Raw genomic sequence first — 14,224 nt, forward strand, 5'->3', positions numbered from 1 at the left:
CTGTGCCCGTGAGAGAAACACAGAAAAAAACAGGTATTTAAAGCCAGACCGATGTGTTTTTCCCTTCTCCTTCATGCCTCCGCACACTAGTGGGTAGCAGCAAGGCAGAAAGCAACGTAGCACGTAGGCTAGAGGAATAGATTAGATTTGGGTTGTCTCTGGGTTGCACGGATCTGCTAGACATCTGCTTCCTTTGGCTGCTCGTGGTGTTTTCCGTGGTCAAGGTGGAGCTGTGGTCATGTTCGTAGGACGCTTTTGTGCTCGGTCGCCTGCGGTGAGAGGGGGGAGAAGAATGAGTTTATGGGCACTGTCTGTGGTCTGAAGGCAGCGGAGGCTGCCAAAATGGGTAGAAGGAAGGGAAATCGCAGAGTTACCCTAAGGAGGATGAATTAAGTGCTATTCTCATTTGCCTCCTGCAGTTCTGTTATTTTGAAATCTTCCTTGAAGCCTGTCAAATTCTTCCTTGCCATTTGTTATATTTTTCCCATGTTCAAAATAAGCAAAAAAAAAAAAAAAAAAAAAAAGGTGGGTTTTGGGGTTTTTTTTTTTCCTGCTTCCATTTTTCCCCCTCTGGTTTGTAGCAGTTTCAGCAGTGCCAGTTCACCTCTGGGGAAAAAAAAAACCCAACAACCTGTGCCCTGCTTGATGGTTAAGAGCTCCAACAGAAAGAGAGCACCAAAAGCCTGGCTTTGTGTAGGTCCTGCAGAAAGAGGACCCTGTGTTTATGTTTTGAGAAGGACTTTTTCGGGGTCCTTACCCACTACACCAGCGCTGTTTGCCCCAATGGTTTTTGCTATGAAGCGTGACTTCTTGGTTCAATTTATTCTCCTTCCCTAGACATCCACCAAGGCCAGCCACTTTCACCAGGGCTGATACAAGCCCCCGAGATAAGAGCCGCCCAGTGTTTCCCCTTTGTATGAACTGGGTCTGGGGGTGAAACGTGTCTCTCCCCATCCCAAAATGTAAAACTGTCCGTTAATGTCCCAGAGCTACAAGGGAAAGGTTCTCAGGATAATGAGCATTAATAATTTTCCTGACTCTGTAAATGCGATTGAGTGGAGGTGTATGTGAATGACTAAAAAGCAAAATGCCTCCAGGGCTGTTTTTTATTGTGACTCTAATTAAACCCTTGCCAATTTGCACAGGGCTTTTTTCATATTCTCTTTAACACCATATTAATATCAATTGGTTTCCACTTTCCAGCTGAAAAGGACAATGTCTATCACCTTCTCTTAGAGCTTGTCATTAAAAAAAATAATTTTTTTTTTCTTTTTTATTCTGCATTGTTTATCATCCCCTTGACGAGGCTGGGAAATCACATTTCTCTCCTACTTGGGTTTGTCCTTTGAAACTTGGCAAGGATCAAGAGATTTTTTTTTTTTTTCCCTCCTCCTCCTTATGTTACCCAACTGGAGCTTGAAATTATTAATATGGCTTTTAAAATTTTATTCCTTGGTTTGTTTTCTAGCAAACCTGAAGATTGTTACCAATATTGAGGAGATGGGGAGGGGTATGGAGCCAGTGGGGGTGAGGGTTTGCAGGGAAATCAAACAAGTGATCTATAAATTTCTTACTGATTTAATTTCTCTGCAGTGGCTTGCAAATTCTTTAACTGGTATTTCTGAGGGACGAGCAGAGCCTGAAGGAGGGCCTAGAAGTTTGGATTAGAAACCAGGACTTCATGTCTCCATCCTAAGACACCTGTGCTAATTCTCAGGTCCCTTATTTCAAAGCAGAGGGGGGTGCAGATCAGTCGCTGGGGTCCTTATGCAAACAGACAAACAAAACACCGTGCATTCAGCTCGGCTGAGAACGGGCAGCTCAGCACACCGCTGCCATCCTGCCCTTTGCATCGCAAGGGCTGCCCGGCCCCTCCAGTGCCGGAGGATGCACCACTGCCCGATACCAGCAGCGGCGTTTGTATCGAGCAGGTGTGAAAACCTGCGCGGCACAGGGTTGGGTCTGTTTTGTCCTCCAAAGCTCTGGCCCTCCATCAGAGCGCTGCAGAGCTCCTCGCTGGTTGCCAGCTCCCCCAGCACACCCCGTAACACAGCTTTCCCCTTTGATCACTGCAAGACTACACCGGCTCGGCGGCGGCTGCCCCCCTGCAAGTGGGCAAGGCTGGCCCGGGAGCAGAAGGTAGGAGACGCGTGGCTGAGCTGGGTCCTGCCAGCGAGTACCAGCTCCCGACGCTCGGCGAACGCTTTAGTTTCTAGTTCTGCATCTCTGTTTTCCATGCATCTCTCTCTTCCTCCCGCCTGGGAAAAAGCTCAGGGTTTGTCTGTGCCCGACACGCAGCTGGGAATCTGGTGAGGCTGGATTGAGCCTCAGGGTTTAGTCGTATACATGAAAGATGAGGATGGTAAGTGGTAGAAGAGATTGTTCACAGCTTGCTGCTGGGGTGAACAGAGAGGATCATGGAAATCCTGTCATCTCCCGAGACCGGAGTCTGTTTGTAGAGCAGAATAACTTTGTAAATAGATAGGCCTGTGTCATTTGTAGCATAGATGCCTTCTTATGTATTTCCTTGCTTCAGGTCTCCTGCTTGGCTGCCTAAGGTAAGCTGCTCCTGGTGGGAACCTTGGGAGGCTTCATGCTGGCTGTTGAGGCTGAAGTTTCTTCTCCTCGGGGTTCCCAAGAGCACACGCGCTTCGGCGGTTGCCCGTTCGTGCTCACCTCTTGTTTCCCAGCTGAGATAGCTGTAGCTCATTCCAGCCGTAGACATTAGCATCCCTTCCAGTGCAGGACATGACTGCTGAAGCTGGGCCCGGGACACAACCCAGTGTTTGGAAATATTCAGCTGGGAAGCAGAAAGTGCTGAAATTGAGGCTTTTTGGAATTGTGCTCTTGGGGCTGTCTCTGGCCTCACAGAGAGACAACATGGTATTCGATATGGTAACAAGAGATAGGCCTACACCGTGGGCATCAATGCCAGGTGATGCTGACAGTCTGTGCTGAACAAGGGGGGCTTCTGAGTCTTGATAGTGGTCTGCAGATTCAGCTTCTCTCCGTGCTTGGGCAATGTAATGACCACATGCCAACACTCGCCCATCCAGCAGCTCCTATGCCCTCCCCTAGGAGCACTTTTTCTGCCTCTCTTCACATTTAAAGACTCTAATTTCCAGGAGACTTTGTCTCTCATTCCTGCTTCAACACATCCTCAACCAGATATGGCTCCACCAACCCACCCTAGATACCTGCCTAGAGCTTCCAGTATCCCTTTGCCAACTTTTTAAGCAATCAAGAGGGGGATCTGTATTAAATCTGATGTTCTCTCTAACCGATGCCACCGTAAGCTGTTCAGCGCCCACCAAACACAGCAGCACTTGGACCCAAGCCGAAGCCACCCGACCCTCCCGAGAACATTCGAGGTAAGGCCATGCCTGTCCCCAAGGACAGGACAGGACAGGTTTCTCCCCCAGTGCCCGTAGGCCAGGACAACCCACCCATCCTTGGCATGACCCACCATCATACGATCTGCTCTCTTACTCAGAGGGTCCACCTCAGCTCACTTCTGCTCACCCAGCCCCATGGAGATCTTTTTGGAGACGTGTTTGGGGGTGGGATGGTGGCAGGGGTCTTCCTGGGCCCCAAGAGAGCCCATGGGCACCTAAGCTGCTTTGGGAAGGGGTTTCTTGCCACAGGGCGAGGGGCACGCACCTTCCCGCGACCAAGATTAATTGGGTGAGATTAATTGGCCTGATCAGCTGCTCTGGCCCAACAGGGCCAAGCCTCGTTAGTGGATCACCCTGCTCCCAACACCCCATGGAGCCTCCTCACGGCCATGGCCCCCTTCTCATGAGGGATAGGCACAACTGTGGGGGCTTCTACGCAGGGATATGGCCCCCAGGGCCAGCTGCAGCAGCCAGTGCAGAGATGTGGGGCTTTGGAGCACCCCAGGAACCCACTGAGCTGCTCCTTCCCCTCTGGGCTGCCCCACTTCCCTCATGGCAGGGACAACAGGCCCCATTCCCCCTGGACTGTGCCAGGCCGCTGCTGAGTGCCCATTAGGAGAGGCCACCCTGTTCCCTGCTCAGCCATCATGCCAGGGGATAGAGGAGGCCATGGTGGCAGAGCAGGGCCTGGGCACCATGGTGACTTGTCACAGCCATGGAGGTTGGAGAGGCCGTGTTGGTGGAGGAGGGTCTGGATACCATGCCAGCCCACCATGGGACCAGGGGAAGCCATGGAGACCTGAGGAAGCCCCAACACCACAGCAGCCTCACAGATGGTGTCAGAGGCAGGAGTGGGCCCGCTCTGACCACGGCTGAGCCCTGGGGGTGGGGAGCATGGCCACCTCCTGCCATCACTGTCACAGTGGGGACGTGACCGACACTGGTGGATGTAGCCGGCAATGCCCACCCCTGAGCACCGCAATGCTGTGCAAGGGGTGGCACACCACGAACACCGGTGGGACCCGTTCCTAAACACCCTGGGGGATCTCAGCGCTGCTCAACCTTGCTCCTTACTGGGGTTACCAAAGCCCCCCAAGCACCAAACCCCATCAGCTTGATTCGGAAGTGGCGGCCTTTACCCCCAGCGCCCTGGTCGTTCTGTGTGGGACGGGGCTCTGGCTGGCAGCACAGCCCCGAGGAAGCACCGTCCCGGCCGGGGCAGCCCCTTACCCTGAGGAATTATCCCAGCCCAACCGTGCTGGGCTGGCCCTGGCAGCCCTCTCCCCACCACAGCACTCAGATGTGTTTTATCATCTCGCGTAGCGGCTCCGAAGAGCAAAGCAGGGCGCACAGCACACTCTGCAGGCAAGAGGCTCGGGAAGAAGCCAGGTACGTGCTGGCGGGGGACGAGCCAGGCTGGAGCGGCGCGTGCTCTGCTGGACCCTGTAGCAAGCCCTGCCAGATACCACCTCCGTAGCGTTTGTCCTCCTAGCTGTACTCCTAGCAGCTTTTTGGGTGCCAGTTGGCGTGACCTCCATCAAACTGAGGCCATGGCCAGTAGATTTTTTTTAAGCTGTTTAGATTCGCAGATCCTTATCCCGAATAACCCAATTCGTGCCACCGAACGTGCGTAACAGGGGGATGTCTGAGTAGCTCCTCTGCCTCACCCTCGGCTCTGTGCATTGCAATAGTGCGGTGCATTGAGTTTTTCATGCATCAGACTTTGAGGAGGGGAGAAGAAGAGGAGAAATTTAGCAGCTACCAGCTGTCTGGTGCAGAAATAGATGCCAGCGCTGCCAGAGCGGTGTTCTTGGCTCGGCTCGGCATTGTTCTCATAGCAGAGCTGCTTGCGGTAGAGTAGGACGCGGAGCGGTGCTAAGTGGCAAGAAAAAGCGTGTCTCTCATTTTTCTCAAGCATCCTCAAAGAGCTCAAAACTCATCCGGCTCAAACCAGACTCTGGCCCAGTGGCTCCTATTGAAACATATAAAGGTAAGAGGAGGGAGCGCGGTGCTCCAGGGCTCCTAGTCTTCACCCAGGTGATGCGGTCCAGCAGCCTCCGACATGGAGAAGATGGGGAGGGTTTGCCTATCCCAGTCGTAGTTAGCTGTAGGTAGGAGTGCATCCCTAGGGTGAAACAATGCTTTGGAATTGCAGCAGCCAGAAGTATTTGAGCTGAAATTCTTTGGGTATTGGTCAAACAGGCAGAAGTTGTTTCACAGAGGGTCAGGATTACAGCAGACTCTCAGCTCCTCCTCAGGCAGCTGTGAACCATGGGGAAACCTCTGCCCTGCTCCATCTTCCCTGGTCATCATTTCATTGAGACAAGTCTCTTCCTCCAGTCGCATGTGCATGCCAACCCACACCCTTCCCTCCCATCCCTCTGCCATCCTTAAATGTTTAATGCTGGAGCTTGGAACAAAACCCCAGCTCTGAGCCTCCCTCCTCCTCTCTGAAGGCTGGGGAAGCTCAGACCTAGCTGACGCTGTTTCTGCTCATGTTATCCCCTGCCCATGCTGGCTGGGACACCTCCTGACCAGGACAGCTGGGCCACAAGGCAACTAGGGTACCTCCTCTCCTCCTGCGTTATACTTTTAAACTTCCAGACAGATCCACCATCCTGAATCTAACACTGCAAAGCAGTCACCATCCCGTCATGGTAATAAAAAGCAAACACAAGGAGCAAGTAATCAAATTCCTCTGGCTACAAATTAAACTTAGCTGGTTGTTTTCTAACACGTGCCCACGGCTGAGAGAGCTCAGCTCTGGGGACAGGAGCAGTGCTCGGCCAAGCGATGGTGGCACCTCCCACCCTGCCAGCAGCCTTTGCAGGCATCCCTGTGCTGTGCCATGCAGCCCTGGTTCAAACCTTCGTGCACTTGTCCACCATCTTTTGAAGGACCCCACGCAAACCACGCTTCCTCGCATACACTCATTTTAAGCATTTAACCCGAGAGTCACCATATTTCGCAACCAGCATGGATTTGGGAGGTACAACAGCAAGGGGGATGCTGAGAAGGGACACAGAGAGGAAAAAGCCAGAGAGGCAGCGAGGTTTTACCTGGACACGCAGCAGCTTCAGCTCCGCTACAGCCTTGTCCAGGGCCTTCCCATCGCTGGAGGCAGCAAGCGCTGCTGCACCCTCTGCCAGCCCCGTCCCGTGGGCCAGTCCCCTTCTTGCCGCAGCGAGGCAGAGCGCAGCCTTCGGCAGAGCCTGTCCTGGAGCTCTGCACCCCAGCACAGCTCCCTTGCAGGTCCTGCAGCCCCACCAGAGCCAAACCCAGGCACCAAGCTGGGCTCTGCTCATTAAGATGGCAGCTCTTTAACACCTGACTCCCCTCCACAGCCCACTGCCTTCTCCCATGATTACGCATTACCTTAAAGAAATTGTGTCCTGGGACAGCCGGGGGCTGGCTCCTGCCTGTCCTCACCCCGAGGGGACAGAACCCCCTGACCCCACTCTGCTCTCTGAGCAATGGCTTCCAGCCCGATCCACCCGAGGCAGTAAAGAACGGCAGCCGCTGTCCGCACTCATCCTGCCCAGTCCACCCCAGCCCTGTGTCAGCAGTGGCCATTGCATTTCACTGGAGCAGGAGCCTCGTCCAAAGCCTCGTGGCTCCTCGCCTCTGCCAGGCACGAGGGAGGATGCTCCCGGCCCAGCTCCCCAGCTCTCTCCTCCTCTCCGCAGACTGCGAGTGCTACGGCCACTCCAACCGCTGCAGCTACATCGACTTCCTGAACGTGGTGACCTGCGTGAGCTGCAAGCACAACACGAGGGGCCAGCACTGCCAGCACTGCCGCCTCGGCTTCTACCGCAACAGCTCGGCGGAGCTGGATGACGAGAATGTATGCATAGGTGAGCGCTCTGGTGGCCTCCGGCAGCGGCGCTGGGACGTGGGATGGCTTGTGCGGGACCTCGCTCTATGGGGTGGGCTTCAGTTCAGCCCCTCTCTGGAGGGTGGCATGCCCACCTGCATGCTCCCCAAGGACAGCAGCCATTACTGTCTCTGCAGCCTGCCAAGGCATCTCTTCCTTGAAAACAAAGCCCAAATAATATCTTTCCAACTTGATTCGGATGCATTGCTCTACCAGGAGGTGCTCAGCTCCAAAGGGGGGTGGTCTTTGCACCCATCGCTGTTTGTACTGTTGGGGCCTCTCATGCAACCATGCCCTCCCAGCCCCTTGGTCTCTAAGGTCCCTCCCGTAGCACGTAGCCAGGCTTTTCCAAAGTCCCCAACACCATTAGCGGGCACAAAGCCTCCAGGCAGGACAGGCACTAACAGCCCTGTCTTTGGCCAGAATGTAACTGCAACCAGATCGGCTCCATGCACGACCGCTGCAACGAGACCGGCTACTGTGAATGCAAAGAAGGCGCCACGGGGCCCAAGTGCGACGACTGCCTGCCCAACTACTACTGGAGGCAGGGCTGCTTCCGTAAGTACCTGGGCCAGAGTGACGGAGGGAGGTGTGAGATGGGGGGATGCAACAAGAGGGGGATCTTCAGCACTGCCTGCTCGGGTGCCCTGTGATGCTCAGGGTGTAGGGTGAACAGACTCCAGCCATTCCTCCCAAATCCAAAATGACTTGATAGCTTTGCCCCCGGAGTTTGCAGCCCCCACTATGTTCCTCTGGCCTTAGGACTGCTCTAGCACTATGAGGGTTGGATAATTTAACCCCTAGGAGCTAGAGAAGAAAGCCAAAAGCTTCTAGTTTCTGCTGCAGTCAAGGGGTTTAACATACCCCAGATTAACACACACGTCCTTCCTTCCCTCCCACCTCGTAGCCAACGTCTGCGATGACGAGCTCCTGCTCTGCCAGAACGGCGGCACCTGCTACCAGAACCAGCGCTGCGTCTGCCCCGTGGGCTTCAAGGGGGTCCTGTGCCAGCAATCCAGGTGCGAAGCCGACAAAAAGGACTGCGACGGTGCCCCCAGCGCCTGCGGCAGCCTCGGCACCGTCCTCCTCGGGGTGCTCGCCCTCCAGCTGCGCGGCTGGGTGGACCTCTGAAGCCGCAGAGGAGGGAGCCCAGCCCAGGCACGTCACCCAAGGGACCTGGGGAGACTAAGGTAACGGGTGGCTCTCCCCACCGTCTCCTCCGCCTTCCTTCACGCTAGGACTTGCACAACGTCTTTTGGTCCACTTTCCAAGCAGAGAGGTATGCAGAAAATCAGGGGCTGACTCCTGCCCACGAACCCGTCCCGGCGGCAGCCGGGGTGGCCGCAGCGCGGAGCCGGCTGCTGAGCAGCGGCGCAGGGACTGCACCAGCCTGTGCCGGGGCCGTGGTCCCGCAGCCCAGGGGGGACACGGGGCCCGTCCTTCCCTCCGCACAGTGACTCTCCTTCCCTGCTCCGCACGGGGCGACCTGGGGCCGGGGCCACTGGGGCCCTGGTGAAATAGTGCCGCAATCCAAGGGATATTTTTTTTATTATTACTTTATTTACTTTGGTATAGGCTGGGGTGTTCTTTTTATTTTTCCTCTTCTTAGTGTCCTGTTTTGAAAGAGCCTGTCATGACAACTCCAGAGCCCCATAACACAACAGGCAGGGGAAGGGGAGGGAGGGAAGGGGGGACTCTGGTCCATCCTTGCTGCATAGTCCCACGTCCCACCATCGGCCTGGCCGGGCCACGCACATACTGTTGCCTACAACTCTAGTTGCTGCATTCATTTTGTATTTTCATTGCTGGGTTTTGTTTTCTTGCACTGACGGAGAACGCAGGGGCCGTTAGGCGTATGGTACGTGAGGAGTGCAGTGTCTTATCCACACATGTCCGTATAGTGTACGGTTCAAATACTTTTTTTGGTAGAGAGTTATTTTTGTTTGGATTAAATGTTACAAAAGAACCACAACTTAAAGGGACATTTTGCCATGAGCGTTTGATTCTGGTGTATCCTCCTCCAGTAAAGCAACTATTAATGGCTGCTCGATCACCACGTTTTCCTTTTTGTGTGCACAGTTAATTACAGGTAAAGACTTATTTTTTGATTCATAATGTCCTCTTGTGTTTTCTGAGTCACTACCAAGGTGCACCACATGGTGAGGGAGAGGGGAGGGAGAGAGAGGTTGCCTCATCACTGAGAGCTGTTAATTATTTCTCCTAATTACTTTGCTGAACCTAGGTTAGACTACTAACTGTAGACAATGAACAAAGCCTGAGTGATATATTGAGCACCGGTCTTGTGTGGAAAGGCCATTTCCAAATGAGCCTGCGGCAGGAGAACACTGGCTAGTCCAAGGATGCTTCTCCAGGGGGACCTCAGCTGTCCAGCCCCATTGCAGCCCCCCCCCGAGCTGGTGCCATGATGCACCTTTGCAGAAAAAGCTGTTTATTTTGAGTATTTTTAAGCAGCCCCAGTCTGGAACTTCAGTATAGAGCTCACAGGGACTAGATCAACTCATTTAGGGCTCATAAACATGCCCCTACCTGAGGAAGCATTTGCAGTCAAGCACATAAACGAAGGCAATAGAAACCAGAGACAAGAGAACAATGGGAATGTCATGAACACAAGAGCTTCAATTTTGTCATGTCCAAAGATTTACCAAGCCAGGAGCTGACTGAGTGGAGGATTAGAAGATGGGAGACACCCCCCACCTCCAGCTCGTTCAGTTCTGGGCTAGTTGTCTTGCGAGGGCGAGCAGCCCTTGGTCACCATCCCAGCTCTATGCAGCTCCCTGAGCCAGCCCAGGAGCCCCGTGCAATCCAGGCTTGAGCCTCCACTGGCATTTCCAGGTCTGGTGTCCTTGCCAGAGTGGAGCTCTGCTCCAAGAGCTTCTCTATCAACATCTGTTCTGTTTCAACACTGGGACTCCATGGTCCTGTCCCTACAGCCCATCCTGCTCAGGGGGGCCCGTGCTGGGAGCAGCCCACGTTTCAAAAGTGCAAGAGCCTGCAGCATCTTCCAGCCTAACCTTGCAGATACGGCGTACACAGCCAGTGCCCCCAAAAAGCGGCCACCTCCACGGAGAGGCGGGCAGTGAACTCGTACTTTGAAAAAGGAGAAGAAAACAGGAGGGAAGGTGCAGGACGGATATTGTCACATCAAAGAGCAACACAAATCTGGTGCACGTTTTGAGCAGCATTTAACATCACAGCGGCAGGTCACAGGGCTTAGTTAATCCACCATAAAATAAATGAGGGTTAAACTCACCCTGCTGAGATTTGATCTTTGAGGGAGTGGGCTGGCACAAGCATTGCCTCCCTTTCTTTAATGCAGTCAGTTGCTGTCCGTTGGTATTGACACTCACTCTTTCTTTGTACTTTCTGACTGCAATAGATTTAAAATCCTCATGTTACTGTTCTTACAAGTAATAGCATAGAAAAGACTGTAACAAGATCAAGATCTCTAATGGCACTTCTGGAAGGTGAAGCAACATTCTCCTTTCCCTGCACTGGTGTTTTTCTCTAGAATATTAGATTAAGCAACAGCAAATTTACTACTTCATAAAGCCGTATCCCAGACAAACTCTGCACCCAGCAGATTCCCTGCAAACGCAGACTTTTATTGCGATGCAGGCAGGAACGTGCCAAGCAGCAGCACCGAATTCCTGTAGGAAATAACCTCAGAAGGTTATTCACAACAAAGCTCAGAACAGCCCAGGACTGAAGACTGCTGAAGGTGATAGACCACTGCACTAGACCTTTTTAGGTTTGGGGGATTTTCTCTTGGTTGATTGGGTGTTGGTTGGTTGGTTTGAGGGTTTTGTTTGTCTGGTTTTAAGATAAAACATCATTGGCTTCCTAACTCAACACCAGAGATGGTACCACCTCCCTGTGAACCCAGAATACCGGTAATGTTCAGTCCTGGACCTTCTTTAACCAAAGCCCAATGAATAGTTCTGTAACATCAACCAGAAGCAGCAGGTTGTGGTGCTAACCCTCCTGCAGCTGTGCCAAAGGGAACCTGAAACGTGTTCAAGATGGTGGGGAACAAAACACAAGTCCGCCCTCCACACTACGTATACCATTCCTAGGCTCTTCCTAGTCACGCAGAAGCAAAGCCCTCTGTGAAATAGTAACTGCAAAGGACAAACTCAAGATGCTTCATCTCGCAGAAGAAATCAAATGGCCTTTAGGCTGTGAGCAAGGGCAGAGCCAAAAGAGGGAGGTTCAGACTTCCCTCCTGTGGCTCTGCCTGCAGACGGGGCAGCACAGCTCATCTTCAGGCTCAGACACAAAGCTGGCCCCGCGTGTCGGAGATCAGGATGGCACTTTATCTGTCCAACGGTGCCGGAGAACTTGCAATCACGTAACACAAACCACTGCAAGACAGGAAAAAACCCTCTCACGCAAAACTTTAAACTTGGTATTTAAGAAAATAATTTACAGCTTCTGAAAGCTTCAGCACTGAAGATCCATCAACTGCAAACATCCGTTAGCACATAGGTGTCCACACAAAGAGAATAGAGCATCATTGAAATAATACAGAGAGAAACCATCACAGCAAGTACCCGCAGATCTGAAAGTTCATCTTCTTTAAGATAGAAACATTTGTACATCAGTTAATGCTTCCAAATGGGAGAAGTTGTCCAATGAGCTTGATACTTTACTTGTGGAAAGGTTAACCAAAAGGTGCTTCTCTTTCCGAGAAAAGACACTTGTGCTCTTTCAAGAGGTTTTCATGTGTATCCTGTCGCCGGCATGCAGCCGGCAGTTGATTCATTTGAAAAAGTTTTTAAATTACACTTCTGTCTGCAAAAAAGTGACCTCTTCAAACAGTACAAGTAGAGCTTTTGATTTTTCTTGTTTACCTCAAATTCTACTCTGATTTTAACTATTTAGCGTACTGACAAATCTAAATAACCAAAAACCCCGAAGCAACAAAAATCTGCCTGACGTGAGAGACCGCTGCGGCCAGGCTGAGTCCACGGCCCCAGCTGCAGAGGAGTCAACAGCAGTCTGGCTTTATGCGTATTTGCTCACTCGCCAGATAAAATGTTAAGCCTACAGTCCCTGGGAGCTGGAGACAGGAGGAGGGGGGGAAATTCCATTGGCACTTACCAGGTATGTTATTTGGTTTTTTAAAGATGAGGAAGCAGACATCTCATCTACAAGAGTGATTTGTAAGGAGCCTTGCGGAGGCTGGAGTAGCGAGAGAACCAACACTTTAGTGGTAATAAAATTAACGGTTTCACCAACCGATTCTGTTCTATAATCGGCTTTTGTGAAAAGTCCCAAAGGTAAATAAAACAAAGTATAAAGGAGGAGCTGAGCGTTCTTGCTCAGAAATAAAAACAGAGCTGGGTTTTGAAGAGCTTTGTATCGCCATCTTCTCAGCCCTTCTGGCAGGGAGTTGGAGAGTTTGGCCACTATCACGCAGAAACTGGCTAAAAATTGCACGCTGATTTGAGATGCAGAGAACAGCTTCAGACTGTCCTAAAGGCTCCTTTGTAATTTTGATTCTCTAGGTGTTGTAACAAGTTTCACTGCAGGGTGAAACGTGTGAGGAAAGCCTAAAACCACCCATTTTTATCACCTAACTACCTTCTCTCCTGGCCAGCAACAATACTGGGCTCCAACAGCTCCATCCCGACCCCGCTCTGTGCTATTTCAGGGATGAAAATAAAGAGAGGGGAAACTGATGGGATTTCTGTGTAGCAAAGGGAGTTCTTGCTTGATGCAACAGTGAAATCAGCGGACATTGGACAGCCACACCAGCGTAGCCTGCCAGGCTATAAAACAAGGTTTTCTACGTTTTCACAATACCAAATGTAATATGCCCTCAAACCATTTTCATTTTCAGTTCTATCACTATTTGCCTGGGAGTTGGTGGCAAATTAGTCGAGGCCTTAGCAGACAGGTACATATGGCTAGAAGGTCTCGTGTCAGCAATATTCCATGTACAAGGCTGCTTAGCTTACATTTATTTGCACTAAAGAATAAGGCATTGGGCTCCTTTCCAAGCATCTTAAAAAGACAAGAAAGGAGACCTTGTATATAACTTGGGAACGGACCCACTGTGGCAACTGACTGTATTATATCCTTGACATTATAAATTCCATTTACAATACAGCAGTCATTTAATCCATCATTTATTCATGCAGACTAGAACGTCTTGCACTTTTAGGACCGTGGTTCTGCTTATCTTTGGTATTGCTACAGCCGCTGGGCTGTGAATGAACAGCCCAGCTCCAGCTGTTGGCTACTCCGCTCTCTCCCTTCTACACGCAAAAGTAAACCCCCGTCTCTCACCACACTTCAGTAACTGCAAAAAAAAAAAAAGTCTCCACTCTGAAATTACTGGGGTTCCGTGTTATTTTTCAGATGTCACCTGGGACCGGGAATGGCGTTTACCCTCAATCAATATGTTTGGTCACTACAAGTTCTCTCTTGCTCTGGAGGCACGCGCTGCGCAGTGCTTCCCCAGCATCAGGGTAGCAGGGCTGGCGGCTACTTCCATTTTATGGACTAGCACGAGGAAGAGGCGACGTGCCTTGCCAGCCTGCACACCTTGCACAACTCAGTCTCCCAGCTCCTGTGCCTCCATCCATTAGACCCTGCCGCTAATTCGTTACTGCACTCAGCTTATCTATCAGCCAGTTCTGTAAAACCCATTGCCCCACCAGTCCTACCAGCACTGGAAGTGTGAATATAAACGAGGGACTGGGAGGAGAGGCTGATGTTTTCATCCCGTTCCCCCCAGCAGCGTGGCGCAGCTCTCGTGGCTGCCGTTCGCAACCCAGAGGCACCACCGGCTCTCGGCATTCCTCAGGCCCACCCGCTACCACCACCACCACACCGAGGAGCGAACGCCCGCCCTGCTACGCTGCCCAGAGCGGCTGAACGCTCCCGCAAACTCCTGGTTCTCCTCTGGCGGGTCCGCAGGCATCCGTAG

At 52.1% G+C, this 14,224-nt stretch overlaps 1 protein-coding gene across 1 annotated transcript in view; it reads left to right on the forward strand.

The window, feature by feature from the left end:
* The window catches only part of NTNG2 (netrin G2), a 48,185-nt gene extending 39,785 nt beyond the window's left edge, over positions 1-8,400 (forward strand). Inside the window, exons 5-7 of the mRNA XM_050908003.1 lie at positions 7,082-7,249; positions 7,693-7,827; positions 8,177-8,400. Coding sequence (XP_050763960.1) covers positions 7,082-7,249; positions 7,693-7,827; positions 8,177-8,400 — 527 coding nt within the window. The remainder of the gene's footprint in view (positions 1-7,081; positions 7,250-7,692; positions 7,828-8,176) is intronic.
* Positions 8,401-14,224: the final 5,824 nt, after the last annotated feature.

Source organism: Gymnogyps californianus, chromosome 18, assembly GCF_018139145.2.
Source record: "Gymnogyps californianus isolate 813 chromosome 18, ASM1813914v2, whole genome shotgun sequence".
In the NCBI taxonomy this organism is placed as follows: Eukaryota; Metazoa; Chordata; class Aves; order Accipitriformes; family Cathartidae; genus Gymnogyps; species Gymnogyps californianus.